This window comes from Vidua chalybeata, chromosome 5 (assembly GCF_026979565.1).
Source record: "Vidua chalybeata isolate OUT-0048 chromosome 5, bVidCha1 merged haplotype, whole genome shotgun sequence".
NCBI lineage: Eukaryota > Metazoa > Chordata > Aves > Passeriformes > Viduidae > Vidua > Vidua chalybeata.
In genome coordinates, this window is record NC_071534.1 from 4225249 (window position 1) to 4241638 (window position 16390).

General features: G+C 52.5%; 2 protein-coding genes across 2 annotated transcripts in view; one reads left to right on the forward strand and one right to left on the reverse strand.

Annotated features, from left to right (window-relative positions):
• WNT5B (Wnt family member 5B) overlaps nucleotides 1–16390 on the reverse strand; it is a 67228-nt gene that overhangs the window by 32479 nt on the left and 18359 nt on the right. The window lies entirely within an intron of this gene.
• FBXL14 (F-box and leucine rich repeat protein 14) lies at nucleotides 1255–3966 on the forward strand. The gene has a single exon (XM_053942651.1). The coding sequence runs from the start codon at nucleotides 1314–1316 to the stop codon at nucleotides 2514–2516; it is 1203 nt and encodes a 400-aa protein (XP_053798626.1). The 5' UTR covers nucleotides 1255–1313; the 3' UTR covers nucleotides 2517–3966.

The window sequence follows — 16390 nt, forward strand, 5'->3', positions numbered from 1 at the left end:
CTGCACTCGGAAGGGCAGGAAGCGGGGCACGAATTAGGATTAGTAATGCATCAGGGAAAGTACTGCCAGCAGGTCGAGGGAGCTGATCCTGCCCCTTTACTCAGCCCAGGAGAGGGTCCAGTGAAGAGTGACACACATGGTGAGGGGACTGGAGCATCGCTGTTGTGAGAAAAGGTTGAGAAAACTGGGCCGGTTCAGCCTCAAGAAGAGATGACTGAGAAAGGACCTCATCAACGTAAGTATCTTAAGGATGAGTCAAGAGGATGGAGCCAGGCTCTTCTCGGTGACACCAAGCGACAGGACAAGAGGCGACGGGTATAAACTGACGCGCGGGAAGCTCCTCCTGAAAACAAGGAATAACTGATTCCTGTGCGGGTGCCCATGCGCTGCAGCAGACTGCCCAGAGAGGCTGTGCCATCGCCCTCTCGGTACACTCCGGAGCCGTCCGTGCGCCACACGCAGGAGCCGGGGGCGGCCCCGCTGCCCGCTGAGGCCCCTCGGGCCGGGCCCGGAGCCGCGCCGGCGCCCCCGGCGGCGGCGCGGGGCAGCGCAGCGAGCGGCGGGGGCGCCCCGCGGCCCGCGCTGTTTCCAGGGCGACGGCTCGCCGTGTTCCGGACCGTACCATTGCGCAAGCGGCGCGGGTGAGGGCGGGAGGGGAAACAGGCCCGGCCCGGCGCCGCCTCCTCCCCGGCTGCCTCCTCCTCCCCCCCGCGCCTGGCCGCGCCTCCCCCCCCCCCCTCCTCCCGCGGGCCGGAGCGGCGCCGGGCCCAGCAGCGCGCGGCGCGGAGCGGAGCGGGCGGGCCCGGAGCGGCGGAGTCGGTACCGGCGGCGGGCGGGCCGGGCCGGGCCGGGCCGCGCCACGCCACCCCCCCTGCCCTCGCTGCCTCACCGCCGGCGCGGGATGCGGGCGGCGCGGGGCCGCGGGCTGTGAGCGGCGGCAGCGCGGAGACAAAGGGAGGCGGCGGCGGCGGGGCTCGGCGGCCGGCGCTGGGCACGGGGCGCGGGGGCCGCCGCCGGGGCGCGCCCGCCGGGATGCGGCGCGGGGCGGCGCGGCCGCGGCAGCAGCGCGGCGGCGGCAGCGGCGCGGCCCGCCCGGCGCGGCGGTAGAGGCGGCGGGGCCGGGCCGGCGGTCGCGCAGTAGCGTCTCCCGCGCCGCCCGCGCCGGCGATGTGAGGGCGGCGGCGGCGGCAGGAGGAGCGCGGCGCGGAGCGGAAGGCGGGCGGGCCCCGGGCGGAAGCGGGCCGGGCCCGTGCGGCGAGGGGCAGCAGCGCGGCGCCGGCGGGGGCGGCCGGGCGCGGGCGGGCGTGCGTGCGATGGAAACGCACATCTCGTGCCTGTTCCCCGAGCTGCTCGCCATGATCTTCGGGTACCTGGAGGTGCGCGACAAGGGCCGCGCGGCGCAGGTGTGCACGGCCTGGCGGGACGCCGCCTACCACCGCTCGGTGTGGCGGGGCGTGGAGGCCAAGCTGCACCTGCGCCGCGCCAACCCCTCGCTCTTCCCCAGCCTGGCGGCGCGGGGCATCCGGCGGGTGCAGATCCTGTCGCTGCGGCGCAGCCTGAGCTACGTGGTCCAGGGCATGGCGGACATCGAGAGCCTCAACCTCAGCGGCTGCTACAACCTCACCGACAACGGGCTGAGCCACGCCTTCGTGGCGGAGATCAGCTCCCTGCGCTCGCTCAACCTGAGCCTCTGCAAGCAGATCACGGACAGCAGCCTGGGCCGCATCGCCCAGTACCTCAAGGGCCTGGAGGTGCTCGAGCTCGGAGGCTGCAGCAACATCACCAACACCGGCCTCCTGCTCATCGCCTGGGGCCTGCAGCGCCTCAAGAGCCTCAACCTGCGCTCCTGCCGGCACCTCTCCGACGTGGGCATTGGGCACCTGGCGGGCATGACCCGCAGCGCAGCCGAGGGCTGCCTGGGCCTGGAGCAGCTCACGCTGCAGGACTGCCAGAAGCTCAGCGACCTCTCGCTCAAGCACCTGGCCCGCGGGCTGGGCCGCCTCCGCCAGCTCAACCTCAGCTTCTGTGGGGGCATCTCGGACGCGGGGCTGCTGCACCTGTCGCACATGAGCAGCCTGCGGAGCCTCAACCTGCGCTCCTGCGACAACATCAGCGACACGGGCATCATGCACCTGGCCATGGGCAGCCTGCGGCTGTCCGGCCTTGACGTCTCCTTCTGCGACAAGGTGGGGGACCAGAGCCTGGCCTACATCGCACAGGGCCTGGACGGGCTGCGCTCGCTGTCCCTCTGCTCCTGCCACATCAGCGACGAGGGCATCAACCGCATGGTGCGGCAGATGCACGGGCTGCGCACCCTCAACATCGGCCAGTGCGTCCGCATCACCGACAAGGGCCTGGAGCTCATCGCCGAACACCTCAGCCAGCTCACGGGCATCGACCTCTACGGCTGCACCCGCATCACCAAGCGGGGCCTGGAGCGCATCACCCAGCTGCCCTGCCTCAAGGTGCTCAACCTGGGACTTTGGGAAATGACTGAGAGTGAGAAGGTCAGGTGAGAGGAGGAGGAGGTGCCCCGAGACCTCCATCTCCTCTGGAGGGACTCACTGACTGACTGACTGCTGCAGAGGAGGAGAGAAAGAGAGAGGGGCATGCACAGAGACATGCTACCCACACACTCTGGCACCGCAGGGAGGAACACAGAGAAAGAGGGTATATCCTCGACCCTTCTGTGCTGCCTACCTATCCTTGCTGTGGAGGAGGAGGAGGAGGAAGGGGGACCAGGAGGACAGAGAGAAAGCACCTATCCATTTTCCAGGTCACGCCTCAAGCTCCGTGCTAGGGAGACAGAGCTCTCTCCCTTCCCACAGCATCCTTCCCTGCGGAAGAGGTAGAAACCCACACTCTTATGCACTGGGGCTAGAGACACCCCTCTTTATCCCCGCTCCCACAGTCCATCCCCTCAAGCACTGAGGATGGATAAAGAAAGACCCTTGTTCTGCCATGTATTCAGAATAGATTATTTTTGGTTTATATAAAGGAGAGTGGAAATGGAGATGGGAACAAAAAATAGTAACAGCAGCAAAGGCTTCCTAGCTACACTTGTGTACCCAGCCACCCAGTCATCCTGTGTTGGGCACAGACAGAGCTTTTGATAAAACAACCATTCCACCTCTGTGCTTGCCCCTCCCCTGTCAACACATTTGTGACAGAAATACTGCTCCCTAGGTACATTGATTTTTTTTTTTTCCCCTTTTAAATCTCTCTTCAGTCTCCAGTTTCATGTTATTCTCTGCTGTGGGTGGATACAACCTCCCACTATTCCAGTTCTCCACTGCACTGAGACTAGCGATAGCTACAGCCTCCCCTTTTGTCAGTATGTTTCCATGTCATCCTGCACTATGGGTAATGGAAAAGTCCAGGCACTCCATTCTCTCTCCCCATCTCTCCACTGGAGATGAATACACCATTTCCTCCTTCTCCTGTCTCTGTGGGGACTGGACACAGACCCCCATCTCTTAAGCCTTCCCGTGTGCTGGGGGGCTCTGAGAGTTACTGAGACTTGTCTTCCCTTTCATCATTCTCTCTTTTTCTCCCCTTCTCCTCCTTGGCAGCAGGGATAGACATATCCAGCCACATATCCATTCCTCTCTGGGTTGGGGTGAGCAGGTAGAAGGGAGTTCCAGCTCCTCTCTACCTGGGGGACATGAGGAAGAATCTCCAGCTTCATTTCTGCTTCATTTGAGATACTGTGACCTGTTTTTATTTTGAAATGCATAAAAAAAATTACTGCTACAAAAACAGCCTCTTATTCTCCCATCTATCCCTTGCTTACATCCTGTAATTGATCCCAGTTTTCCTCACTCATTCTCCCCTTTACAGTATTCATTTTCTTACATGGTTTTATTTTTAAAGACATATGAAGTTGCTGTTCTTGTGGATTTTTAAGTACTTTTTTTTCTGCTGAATATATTCTATATATATAAATATATATATGATGTCTGGCTACCTCGTTTTAATTTGTTACTTTTTTTTTTTTTCCCTCCTCAAAAGCCCTGGAATTCTTAGAGGAAAGAGATTTTGAGACTGAAACATTTTTGTGCCTAGACTGGAATAATGACCCTTGGGTTTGTTCTTATTTTATCCCCTCCTCTGCCACACCCCTTTTTAAATTTTTTTTTTAATTTTTGTTTTTAGGCTTACCCTACTGTGTCCCACCTCCACATTCTGGTTGTGCCTCTCCCTCCCTCTTCACTGGGAACTGGGGACCCAAACTGTGCTTCTGCATTTTTACTCTTCTGGCACTAATATGTAACGTGAGAATCCACACTGAGGATTGGGCTACTGTTAACAGAAATGTGTAAAATGCAAGTTTGTTTTTTTTAAAAAAAAAGTTATATATGTGGATATATGCAAGTGCTTTCCCCTCCCCTCCTAAGCCACCTACAAAAGGTCACTATGCCAGGCTTCCTGTTTGTAGGTGGAGAGGAGCAGAGCTGGCCTACAGGCCCCAGGGCTGCCATGTGAAGGGGAGGAGACTGAAGTTCATCTGTCTTATCTCTGTTCTGTCAATAAAATGGAGCTGGGTCTTTAGATTATTTTTTAATTATTATTTGAAAGAAGAAGAGTAAGTTTGGGTTTTGTTTTGTTTTGATTTTTTTTTTCTGGTTTTAAATATCTTGGCTTTTTTTTTGCTTATCTGTTCAAAATCTCAAATCCTCCACAGTAACAGGCCAGACCACGGAGTTAACACAAACCCGGAGACCCCTATGGATTAATTGTACTGTTTGTGAATTTGTATAAAAAAAATAACAAAGATCCTCTTAAAACATTTTATATTCTTACAGTAAAAGGTTAAACATATTTATATAATAAAAGAGGAAATATGAAGTATGTTTTTGAAAAAAAAAAAACAACCGTATGTGTGTTGTCTGTACTTATTGAAGACGTGTTTATCTGTATCTGTTGGGCTTGGTAAGAACAGCCTTGTGGCTGATGGTGGGATTTGGGGCTGGCTCTGCTGGGCGATGGAGGAGGAGAAGGAAGGCAAGGAGCCTCCTCCTGTGCAGGATGTTGGGTAACATCACCATGAGGAGTTTCTAAGGAAGGGTTTTGGCAGGACCAGCCATGGCCACGAGGGTGCTGGCAGCATCCCTGGGGAAAAACCCAGTTCACACTTCTGCCGAGCCTGAGGTCAGACAAACCTAAAGTGCTGAAACTTGCTTGCAGCTGAATCGACTACTTGGTGATAGAGGACAGCATTTGTGAGGGGGGGAAGAAGGTCTGTGTTTCTTAATTTTTTTTAAGGTCCAGATGAATTGCGTGGTGGAGGATTTTTTGGTGATTTAAACTGTGGCCCTTCCCGGACTGAAGACCCATCAAATACAAACATTTCCCAGCAGTGACAACCACCAAAAATCTGTGCCCTTGCAGACCTGGGAAATCTGAAACGTCTTAGTTGATTTCCACTGCCCAGCCGAAGATTAAAGAGAAAGTAAAAAGTGGAACCGTGTTTAAAAAAAAAAAAAAAAATTGAATAATCTAAGGTGTCCTTTGTCCTCCACCATAATCTGTCTCCTCAACGTTATGACTTTTAACCCGATGCGGTCCCTTTTTAGCCTCCCCGACGTGCGGTGTTTTATTGTTGCTGGAGCTGGAGCTTAAGCGGTGTTTATAGGGCAGCCACAAAGCCCGTCTCCCCCAGCCCGGCGACGGGGCTCGCTCGCCCGCTGCCCCCTTCCTGCCTCGAAGGAGGGGGAATGTGAAATGGTGGAAGAAGGCAGAGCCATTGTTCAGGAAAGTTAAAAGAGGAGCTGTCCTTGCTTGCTTGCTCAGTCATGCATACTCAATCTGGCCGGGCCCGAGTCCCTATGGAAAGGAGGAGGGCGATTCTTCCCCTCTTTTTAACATTCCTCTCCAGGCCTGGCTGTATTTAAGCTGCTTTCCTCCGCGCCGAGGAGGAGGGAGGGGGATGGTCTGAAGTTCCTGTACATTTGCATTTTAAGCACTTCCAGCGCTGAGCAGGCCACTTTGTTCCCCGCCCCAGCAGCCGTGGCTGGCTGCTGCTCCAGGTGGGATGCCCTCCCAGAGGAGGTGCCCTCGGCGCCCGCACCTGCCTGCCCTGCTCAGCCCCTTCCTCCACAGGTATTTTGGCTGAGGCTGGACTGGGCATACTCTTGTTGCCAGCTCTACCCACCTCACCTCCTAATGCAGTGCTGCGTTTCAAAGGGGAAAGTAGTGCCTGACTCCAGCCCTCTTAAAAAGAAACACCATCTCCTCAGCATCCTAAGGACCTGGACTATCTCAGGGTCTGGACTTTGGGGCATGCGTTGTTCTACTCCCTCCTTTCCAAGACTTCCAAGCTTTCTGCTGGGAGTCCATTGACAAAAGCTGCATTGTTCGCTTTAGGGAAAGCCACCACAATTGGATCTAATTGAGCCTGACACTATATCCATCTTTCTCTACTTGGAGGGAGGTGTTGGGGTCTCTTTCCTGCATTAAGAAAAGAGTTTACAGTAACTTCTTGATGGAAAAAGAGCACGTATGTATGAGTGTTATAAACAACAGGAATTCCAGATCAGGTTCCTATAACAGCTGAAAACATAATTGCTCCTGAGGTCGAGCAGCAGTCCCAGCCAAGGATGGGGAATGATAAACCTCTCAAAGTAGGTTTGTTTCTGCTGGGTTTGGGTGAAAATGGCATCTCCTTATTAAGCCCCATGTTCACACGGATAACAGTGGGACATCTATGTTTCAATATAACGTGTGTGCTTGTAAGCTCCGTAATCAGAACTAGGTCAGGATTTTTTTTTTCCTAAAAAACCCCCTGAACTTCTTTTTTCAACTTATAAAAAAAAACAAACCAAAAGCACTGCCCACATGGCCCAACATCCCCTTTTAAGGGGAACACAAGCCAAAGGAAGTTGCCAAAACCGAAGCCTCCCTGAAGCCCAGTTCTTAGACACCCTGGACTGTTCCCGTAGATAGAGCAAGTGCTCCTCATACCTTCCTCTCATGCTCCATTGTGACAGCACCTCCTCGGACACAGACACAGCCCAACAACCATAGAGCAATTACCACATAACTTCTCAGCACAACCAACCACTCTTGAATTTTTGAACATGACTCAGTTGGAAACTGGGGTAGAAAACCATAAAAAAACACTCCACTACTTGGAAATGAGCTGGAAGTCTCCCGTCTGCGAGCCCACAGTGCCCCAGCAGAAGTGGTGGGGCAGCAGGGCCCCTTGCCTACACCTGCACAAGGAGGGCACAGAGGGTGGCCCAGGGACCTGCTTTATGGACAGCTCTGAGGAGCAGAGAGGCCACGCTCAGGAGATGGTGGCAGAAAGCAGAGCAGGAACGATGTGGAGGAGGGATGAAGCGACTGAGCAGGAGAGGAGGCGGCCAGGGACTGAGGGGCAGCAGCTGGGGACGCCAGCTCGCAAGCTGAAGTCCTGCGTGTGCGTGGGGTCCCCGGTCTGCTGCAGCAGCTGCTCCCCTCACCAGATCCATGGATGGCTCTGCTCCCTGGGAGATGGGAGGAAAAGCAGGCTCCACATGGGTCCTACTGCCCTTGGACTAGCACATGGGAGGTCCGTGCATGACAGATTTATACATTTTCTACCTTCCCGCTGCACGCTGCGGGTTCGGCTGAATCGGTTTGTCATGGTGGCTCTGGGGTCCTTTGTTTCGCAGTAATAAATAACGGGGTCACGGGGCAGCTGTCAGCCAAACCACCTGGGGCCTGTGCTATGGCCAGAGGTGATCTCTGTGCTAGACAGCAGAGAGCTTACGGCTGAACCTGCCCTTTGGGGGTCAGGGAAGGGTTAAAATGAGACCTGGGTGGCCAAGACGCTCACAGATTTTGGAACCAAAGCTAGAAGTTAGCACAGGCTACCATTAACAGCTCAAGGGGAGATGTCCCTGGATCTGGCAGCCTCGCTATGGACGCCTGTGGGATGCTCCTAGCAAAGTAAACCCTTTTTTTTTTTTTTTTCTCTCTTTCCTTCCTCTCCCTTAAATGCCACTCTTTCAGCCAGCAGCTCTTTAACAGTGCTTTCTGTGGAGAAAAAAACCCAAAATGGATAAACTCGACAGGGTGGTGCGGGCTGGACCCCTCAGGACATCAGCGAGGCCCCGCGCCAGAGCTGCTGGCTGGGCTGCACTGACACTCCCCATCCTGGCCAGCCAGCCAGGCCGTCCTGCTCAATTCCCCAGCCCCAAGCTGCACGAAAGAAAGAGCTGGAGAAGGTTCATCAGGCTCCTGTGCCAGAACTTAAGCCTCTAGCCACATTTGGCAGGGATGCTAGTACTTCTCCCCCTTATTTAATTACTTTTACCATATGCACTAGCTCAATGGCAGCCCAAACTGAAATCGCATGATGGGGATTTTGAAAGATCTGATCTGTCCCTGCAAGACGAATGGAAATGGGATTTTCCTAAAAAATTTCCTAAAATCTGTGGTGTTTCTTAGACAAGGTGTCAAAAGTTTAGTACCAGTGACTGGACACATGCAAGTGTTTCCACATGAGAAGGTTACTGAGACATAAACCAAACTCATATTCTGCTACAGAAACTAACTCAGATCTAGAAATGGGAAGCTCCTCCTAGTTACTTTCCTTCCTCTGAGTCTTGTTTCTCTGGGCACAGTCTAGTGATTTCATGATGAAGCAATTTCCCCTCCCAGCTCTGGGAAAAAAAAAAATCCCTAACAATTTATCTGTGCTTGGTCCTGTTCCTCCCTTTCCTTTGCCTCTTTCTCCCCCCAAATGTCCCAGCTTTACAACCCTTGGATGTCTTTAAGGGTTTGGCAGTTGGCACACAGCATCACAGGGGCACACAGAGCCCAGCTCTGCAGCCAGCAGCCTCTCTCCTTGTTCAGTGAGCTGAAATGCCAAGAAATCCCTGCCATTATCTCCCTTGGTGACAGCTGAGGTGGCACCCCTGGCTCTCCAGCTTCAGCGTGGACCAGGTGCATCGTTCAGTGCCATAAACCCCTCCTGCCACACCCTGGGGTAGAAGTCTTGCAAGGCAGTCGTAGCACAGATGAGCCGGTTCCCTCTGCTCCCCTGGGCTCCTGGCGCTGCCAGGGATGCAATGCCTGACTTGGCTCTGGCAGACCTCCATCCGCTCGGCCAAGGCACCCTTATGCAAATTGACCAGAGGCGACGGGGATAACGAGATCCCTCGGGCCGCTCGCCTACCTAACACCCAGGAAAACCACAAAAAAACAGACGGAGACCACGCTGCTGCCTCTGCACGGGATGGGCGGCGCATCCCGATCCCGGATCCCCGATCCCGGATCGCGGTCGCTCGGGTGCAGCGCGCGGCCGGCCCGCCAGGCGGCAGCATTGCCCGCCGAGTGCCGCGCCGTTCGCCGCCGGGAAGGAACGGCTCCGCAGCGGCTGCGCGGCCGCCGGGAGCCCGCACCGCGCCCGCACCGCTCACCCGCGGCACCGGCGAGAAATCGGATGGACCAAAGGGCCCACCCCTTCAGCCCTGGAAGCGAACCGGCACGGCGTGGCGGAGGCGGGAGGTGCAAAGGGATGGGGAACTTCAGGCTGCTCATCATCACCGCCGCTATCATTTGGTGATGGTGATGGTGAAGGGGCCTGGGGGTTTGTACCATAAATCAAACTGGAAAGCCGCATTTGGCGTAGCTTAACTGGGAGTCAATCATAGAAGCAGTGAATGGTTTGGGTTGGAAGTGATCTTAAAGATCATCTAGTTCCAATCCCCCTGCCATGGGCTGGAACACCTTCTGCTATGAAGCAGTTGCTTTAAAGCCCTATCCAGCCTGGCCTTGAACATTTCCAGGGATAGAGCATCCACCGCTTCTCCAGGTAACCGTTCCAGGGCCTCACCACCCTCACAATAAAGACTTTCTTCCTGGCAAGTAATCTAAACCCAGCCTCTTTCAGTTCAAAGCCATCCTTCCTTGTCCCATCACCACGTGTCCTGGTCAGAACTCCCTTTCCATCTCTCTTGCAGCCCATGTAGGTACTGGAAAGCTCTTTAAGGCCTCCCCAGAGCTTTTCTTTCTCTTGGCTCAACAACCCTTACACCTCTGTCTGTCTTCACAGAAATGCTCCAGCCCTCCGATCACTTCATGGCCCTCCTCTGGACTCATTCCAACAGGTTCATCTCCTTCTGGTGTTGGAATGTGCATCAATGCTCCCCATCATGCAAGAACTTTACACCCCAGTCTGAAGAGCTGCCCTCCAGGAAAAAGCCTATCCTAAACTTAGCACTTCCGCCCTAAAACTTCATCTCTTGACATCTATAGCTTGACAGCAAAACCAATTTTTTTTTTAATATGCAACTGTGAGAACGGTAATGGAGCAGGACCAAACTTAAAGTAATGCTTAGATTACTTTATTTCAGTTTTGTCATGCAGGGTTTTGCTGTGTTGTTGGCACAATTACTCTACTGGACACCTCTGTAGTGATTAAGGAGCTGTATGTGTGTGTCCTTTTTAGCAAATAAATTTAAATACTCTTTTTTATCCAGCTCTCACACTGCTGCTACAGGTACAGTGATGGCGTCTTTTTCAGAAGCAACTACACCTTATAATTTACAGAATTTTAATAATTAGCTTCTGCAGACTCATTACATACACAGACATCAAAAAGTGAAAATCAGCACTAATGGGGGAAGAGAGGTGGAAACGACTGAGGTGATGTCCCAGATCCGTGTGTGGCCAAACAGTGCCCCTGGTGTCCACCCCTTCCATCTCCAGTCCTGCTGGTTTCTGCCACTTGGAGCAGCAAAAATGGAAATTAATTTTCCAGCCTAAGGTAGTCCTGGAGAGGGAGGCTCAGGCCAGAGAACATCCTCCTAGTCTTCCACACCAGACTCACTCAGCAGCCTGGAAGCGCTGGTGCACAAGTGTGGGCTGTGGAAGAGCTCCCAGCAGCAGGAGCCCCTCCAAGAAGCCATCTCTCTCTCTCTCTCTCTTTCTCTCTGTGCAAACTCTTCAGCTGTCCCAGCTTTTATTCCAGGCAATGGCCAGTCTGACCCAACAAATGCAGAGCTGACAGCCCTGCAGGGACGTGTCCCAGCACAACAACAGGCACCGCTCTGCTCCGGCTGCTCCCCGGACATCTCCACCAGGACTGTCCCTGAGCAGGGACCACCCATGCGGATCAAAGGCACCACACAGGTCCTTGAGGCTGCAAATCTCTTCCCATGGTCTCCCTTCCCCAGAGTCACCTGTCCATTGGCACACACTTGCCCAGGCCACACCGGAGGCCAACCGAGAGACTTCTGCTCCCCGCACCGCAGGGCACGAGGGCTGCTGCCCGGGCTGCCCATCCCCTTCCCCTCACCTCCCCTGGCTTCAAATGCAGCGAGCCAGGGGCACATCAGGGGGAACGTGGGGAAATATCATCTCCCACCCACACCTGCCAGGGACTCGGCGGGACAGGGGAGGCTGAATGTGAGCGGCCGGGTGTAACTTCCACCCTGTCCCTAGTGCCAAAAACAAGCATGTTAAAGCTAATCTACCCCTGTCTCAGCTCAACTGCTTTTCTGTGACTAAGCCCCTTATAATGGTTTTACTAAAATCCCCTTTTGATGGAAAAAATCCCAGCTGGAAGTTTCGGGCAGCGGCACAATGTGCAAGTCTGCGTGTCCCTTTCCCCGGCTTCACAAAAGCCTCTAATCGAGTGGAAAATTTGCTGGAGGCCAGAGGTTTAGGCCTGCAATTATTTTTTAAGGGATTATCAGGAGAGAATGGCGGTACTTACGACCCTCCCTCTCTTTGTGCTCTGCTCTGTGCTGCTTTCAGATGGACTCAGCCAGAAACCTAAACCACCGCAGCTGGATCCAGCAAAACCAGGGCTTGGCTGGGCAGCTTGCCTCCTCTCTGTCTCACAGGACAGATCCCAGACTCCAGGTTAGATGAGTCCCACTCCAGCAGCATGCAACGAACAGGAGTGCTTTTCCACAGAAGCAACACTCTCAGGTTTTTTTTTTTAAATAAAAGCTTGAGAAAAAGCAAACGATTCCAGCCCCAGTGAGCCTCAGTGACCTGAAAAACCAAGGAGCCAGGAGGGATGAGGTCCATTGGACAGGCTGGGCTTTGGCTCTGCAAAGCCATTATGTAGGAGGTCTTACACAAGTTACTTGCAGCAGGCTCCAAAAAAGACTTGGCACGGAAGACGTGCGCACTGTAACACCCAGCTTTGGAGGGCTTTGCTCCAAGGGTGGATCCTGGCGTTGGGGTCCTCGGGGCTTTAGTGGCCTCTGAGAACAGCCCCACACCACTAAGGATCCAAAAGAAGTCAATGCCAGGCACAGAGCTGCTCGTGTGAGCACACTGAGCAAGGGCTGGCCAGAGGAGAGGCACTGCTGGCCCTCCTGTCCGAGGGGCTCTGTGCCTTGCTCAGAGCTCCCAAGAGCTGCCTGCGCTCACACCTGGCCCAAAATCAGGTGCTGCTTCTCTTCCATCAAATTGCCACACTCCCCCTTGCCTAAGAGCAGCTGAGCCATAGCCAGAGGGAGCAGCGGTGTTTCCTGCTTCCCAACAGCAGCCCAAGGAAGCGGGAGACCTGCTTTAATCCCTGCCTCCCTTCACTTCAAACTCATCCCATCTGGAGAAGGCACGAACTAATCACAGGAAAAAGGGCTACTCTTCACTGTTCCCATGTAAGCCACACTGCAGTGTGGATGATTATTCCACACTTGGAGCAAGAAACGAAACACGTGAAGGACGCAACGGCCGAAAACCTCTCAGCAGGTGGCATAAAGCAGCTGTTGGCTGAAAGGGAGAAGCAGGCTGTGATCCCTGAGCTTTCCTGTGTAAGATGCTTCAAAATTAAGTGGCAGCTGACACTGGGGCTTTTTGATCTTACTGTGCCTGCATGTGCTGGGCGTGCTCTAAAAGAACCTGGGCAGGCTGAGGGGAAGGATGCTTGCCTTCTGGATGGTGGTCAGACTCAAGCACTTTGGAGTAGGCATTTAAGTAAAAAACTCAGCACCTGAGGGGTGCTAAACCAGAAATAATTTTAAAACCCTAGACAAGCACAGAGAAAAAGTCAAATGAGGTATCTGTGGAATTACGATGCCTCCAGGAGCTAGGTGGTGTCTAAGCTGGGGATTTTGATTTTGCAATGTTGAATGCTGCCTAAATGTCACTTGGCTTTCTTTTGGTTTTTTCTTGGATCAGTTTTTTTGCCCCTCTCTACCTCATTATCTCCACCCACATGGACACTGTTTTTGCAGGATTAAAGACAGTAAGATAAAAAGGCAAACTGCCAATCCCGCTCAAAATTGCTCATTGAGGCTGATATGCTTTGAGATACTGAGTCTGCTCTCCAAGACAGCTTGTGAACGCCAGCGTCCCAAGATAAGGAATGCACAGTCACCAGTAAGCAGTAGGATCACACAGGATGTGACCTGTGTGATTCACTAGTGGCACTAGAAGTGTAAGAACAGGTGAAGAGTCAGCTCCAGCCCCAACTTCTCACCCAAATAAATGGAGCACTGTGCACATAGAAGAGCCATCCTTTACTACCTCCAAGGAAGCAGATCTTCCCCCAGCCTGCTCTTCTCGAGTACCACTGGTGAGCCTTGCTGTTGGAGCCACAAGTCTTTCTGCTTATACAAAGTCTGCTGTCCAGATAACCTTGAAAAGCCCTGCTTACAGTATCACTGAAACACCATGGACTTCCAGAGAGCAGCATCCAAATTCTGCACAGAGGTAGGATCACCTATACTTGGATCATTTCTGAAGAGGGTTTATCTTATCTGTACATAGTCTGCAGCCCCCTTACTCAACCACTTATAGTTTACTTATGACAACTTTTCTCCCTATCCACCTCAAATATTTCATTTTTTCCCCAGATTAAGCTGTGTTTTTAATGCTCTCCAGAACTGGCAACAGAGAAAACGTTGGGGAGTTTTCTGTTTCAGACAGCCTCTTCCGTCCTGGATGAACACTCCTTTCCCTGAGGACTCACACTCAGCTCCCTGCAGATGCACCTCAGATGCTTCAACTCCACCTCTGTGCAGCGTCAGCCTTGTGAAGAGCCCAGTGATCAAGTTGCATTGTACAAGTGGATTTCTAGATGTATGATAAACGTGTCTGGAAACTATTACTATCCTCATGAGTATTTGTGTCCCGCAGGAGTTGAAACGAGAATCCTGACAATGTAAAGAGATTTATCTCACCGGGACGTTACAAAGATTTCATATGTTTCAATATTATAATATTGTTAAGGTATATATTATAATGAAGATACAACTTGTCACACATGTTCATTTCTGAGCCACTTCCCTGAAGAACAAGCCCTGCAGGCAGAAGGGTTTCAAAACACGTATGCAGTTACTGCTCTGGAGCTGTGCTGTGCCAGAGGCTTGGTGTTGAAAGGACTGTCTATATGTTCAGCTGCAAATTGTTACAAACATTAAAAGAAGCTGCTGTTTCCACAAATGAAGGACAAGTTATTCCTATTATGAAAGCTGGGGGGGTTTCCAGGGTCACTGGTGTGCCAGCAGAGGATCCAGAGCCAGGACAGATAATCACGACAGAAGAAGCTACAAGTGCCTGAGGACCACCTATGCAACATCTGCACGTCTCATGCACCAGGTGTTGCTTCCTGGAGCACATAATTTGGGCATGCACTCAGCGTGCCACTCCTACCAGCTCCTGGCTCCCACCAGAACAATGTCACACACAGCCTACAGCAACGTGCAGAGCGAGGAGCGCCAGCCCCAGCTCAGAGAGATCTGTCATTTACCAAGAATACGTTGTGTCAGTGCAAATCCAGCCCACAGCTGGGAACTGGCAGGACATACTCGAGGTATTGCACGCACAGCGCAGGAACAGAAAAACTGCTTTGCCCACAACTACCCAAAAACTGCGTGCAGTTTAAGTCAAAGGTTTAAAAGGAGGCACACAGAGAAGTTGGGGGTCAGGCTCCAAGAGAGACACAGATTCAGACTCCAGAAAACAGGCTGCAGAGAGGAGCTCATCCCAGCAGCAAGTGTCACACTGCACACAGATGTGCTTTCTCTACAGAGGTGAGTGCACCTAACACACCTCTGGTCACTTTGTCCACAGATCCTACACATTTCAAGGATGGGAGCACCTCACCTTTATGCATGAGCTGTTCTCAAAAGCTAAGGCTGAAATCCTGGCAATAGTTCCCCACTTTCTTAAAAAGCCAAAGAAAAATCCCCACCCAATACAACAAAGAAAAATAATCAAAAAAACATCCCAAGTCAAGAGTCTGCTGCAGCACAGAATGAAAAAGTGCTTACTCTTCTTCAGGAACAGATTATATTTCCTGTATCAGGCTGAAGGTGGCCATGGAATAGGATTCAGCACATGGATGCACTTCTGGAGGATCTTTAATTTAATAAATATGCAGGGGGAAAACCTCTCTCAGTACAAATCCTATGGAAAATGCTGCTCCTGTAGACAGAAGAGAGACCAGTTCTGTTTGTGTACTCAGGCACTGCATATATGAAGATATTTTAGAGGCCTCTATACTTAGCCATTGTGGTTTCAATCTTTCCCAGGCCAGAGGTAGCTGTGTAAGCATATAGTCAGCACTAGCTAAACAAGTACTTTTGAAACCATACTATTATTACCAAATTAGTTAAAGAAGGTTCCTTTTTTTTTTTTTTTTTTTTTTTTTTTGTGGGGGGGAGAGGAAAATCTAGACTGGGTCCCCAGGGTGCTCCAGGGACACCAGGGTGCTCCAGGAAGCCGTGTGGGTGACTCAGGCAGTACAGCTCCTTCCTCTGAGTCAAGGCTGCCCCAGTGCTCCAGCAGCACGCCGAGGGCGCTGACCTGTTGTCTTTCAGAGGAAATAAATGGGTACCTGACCACACTGGTGGCTGTTAAAGCCAACAGGAAGCTTTGCACAAACTCTGGCACTTGGCTACGTGACTGCTCCCCGTGTGCGTAATTGTGTTTCTGCCTTCCGCCCTGCTCTGTCCTGGGTTGTTCCAATGGCTGCTGGGTTTCACCCAGTCCTAAATGCAATCTGAGGCTTGGAGGAACAGCTCCAGCACTGCCCAAAACTAAGAACCTGGAATTTTATTGCTGACCCCTCCTTTGGTTGGCTGCATGACCTAAGCAGGTCTCTCCTACCTTTTCCTCTCCCTTGCTTTCCCCACGTGCAAAGGGGAGATCACGAGAAGAATCTCTTCTGTAAAATGCACTGAAAGACATTGGTGGAAAAGCCCCATGCAGGAGAGCACCATAAAGGTGAATTATGTGAGACAGCATTATTAATTAGGTATGCTGATTCTGGGACTTTTTCCAGTAGAAAAGGCATTAGGGAAAATGAGGAAGATTTGTAAAGAAAGAAATAAAGTCTTTGGATTTGATATAATCAAGACCTATGATCTTTCTTTAGTCCAAGAGAGCCTTGGATTAAGGATCAGACAGGTATTTCCCCCTTTGATGTGAGGGAGTT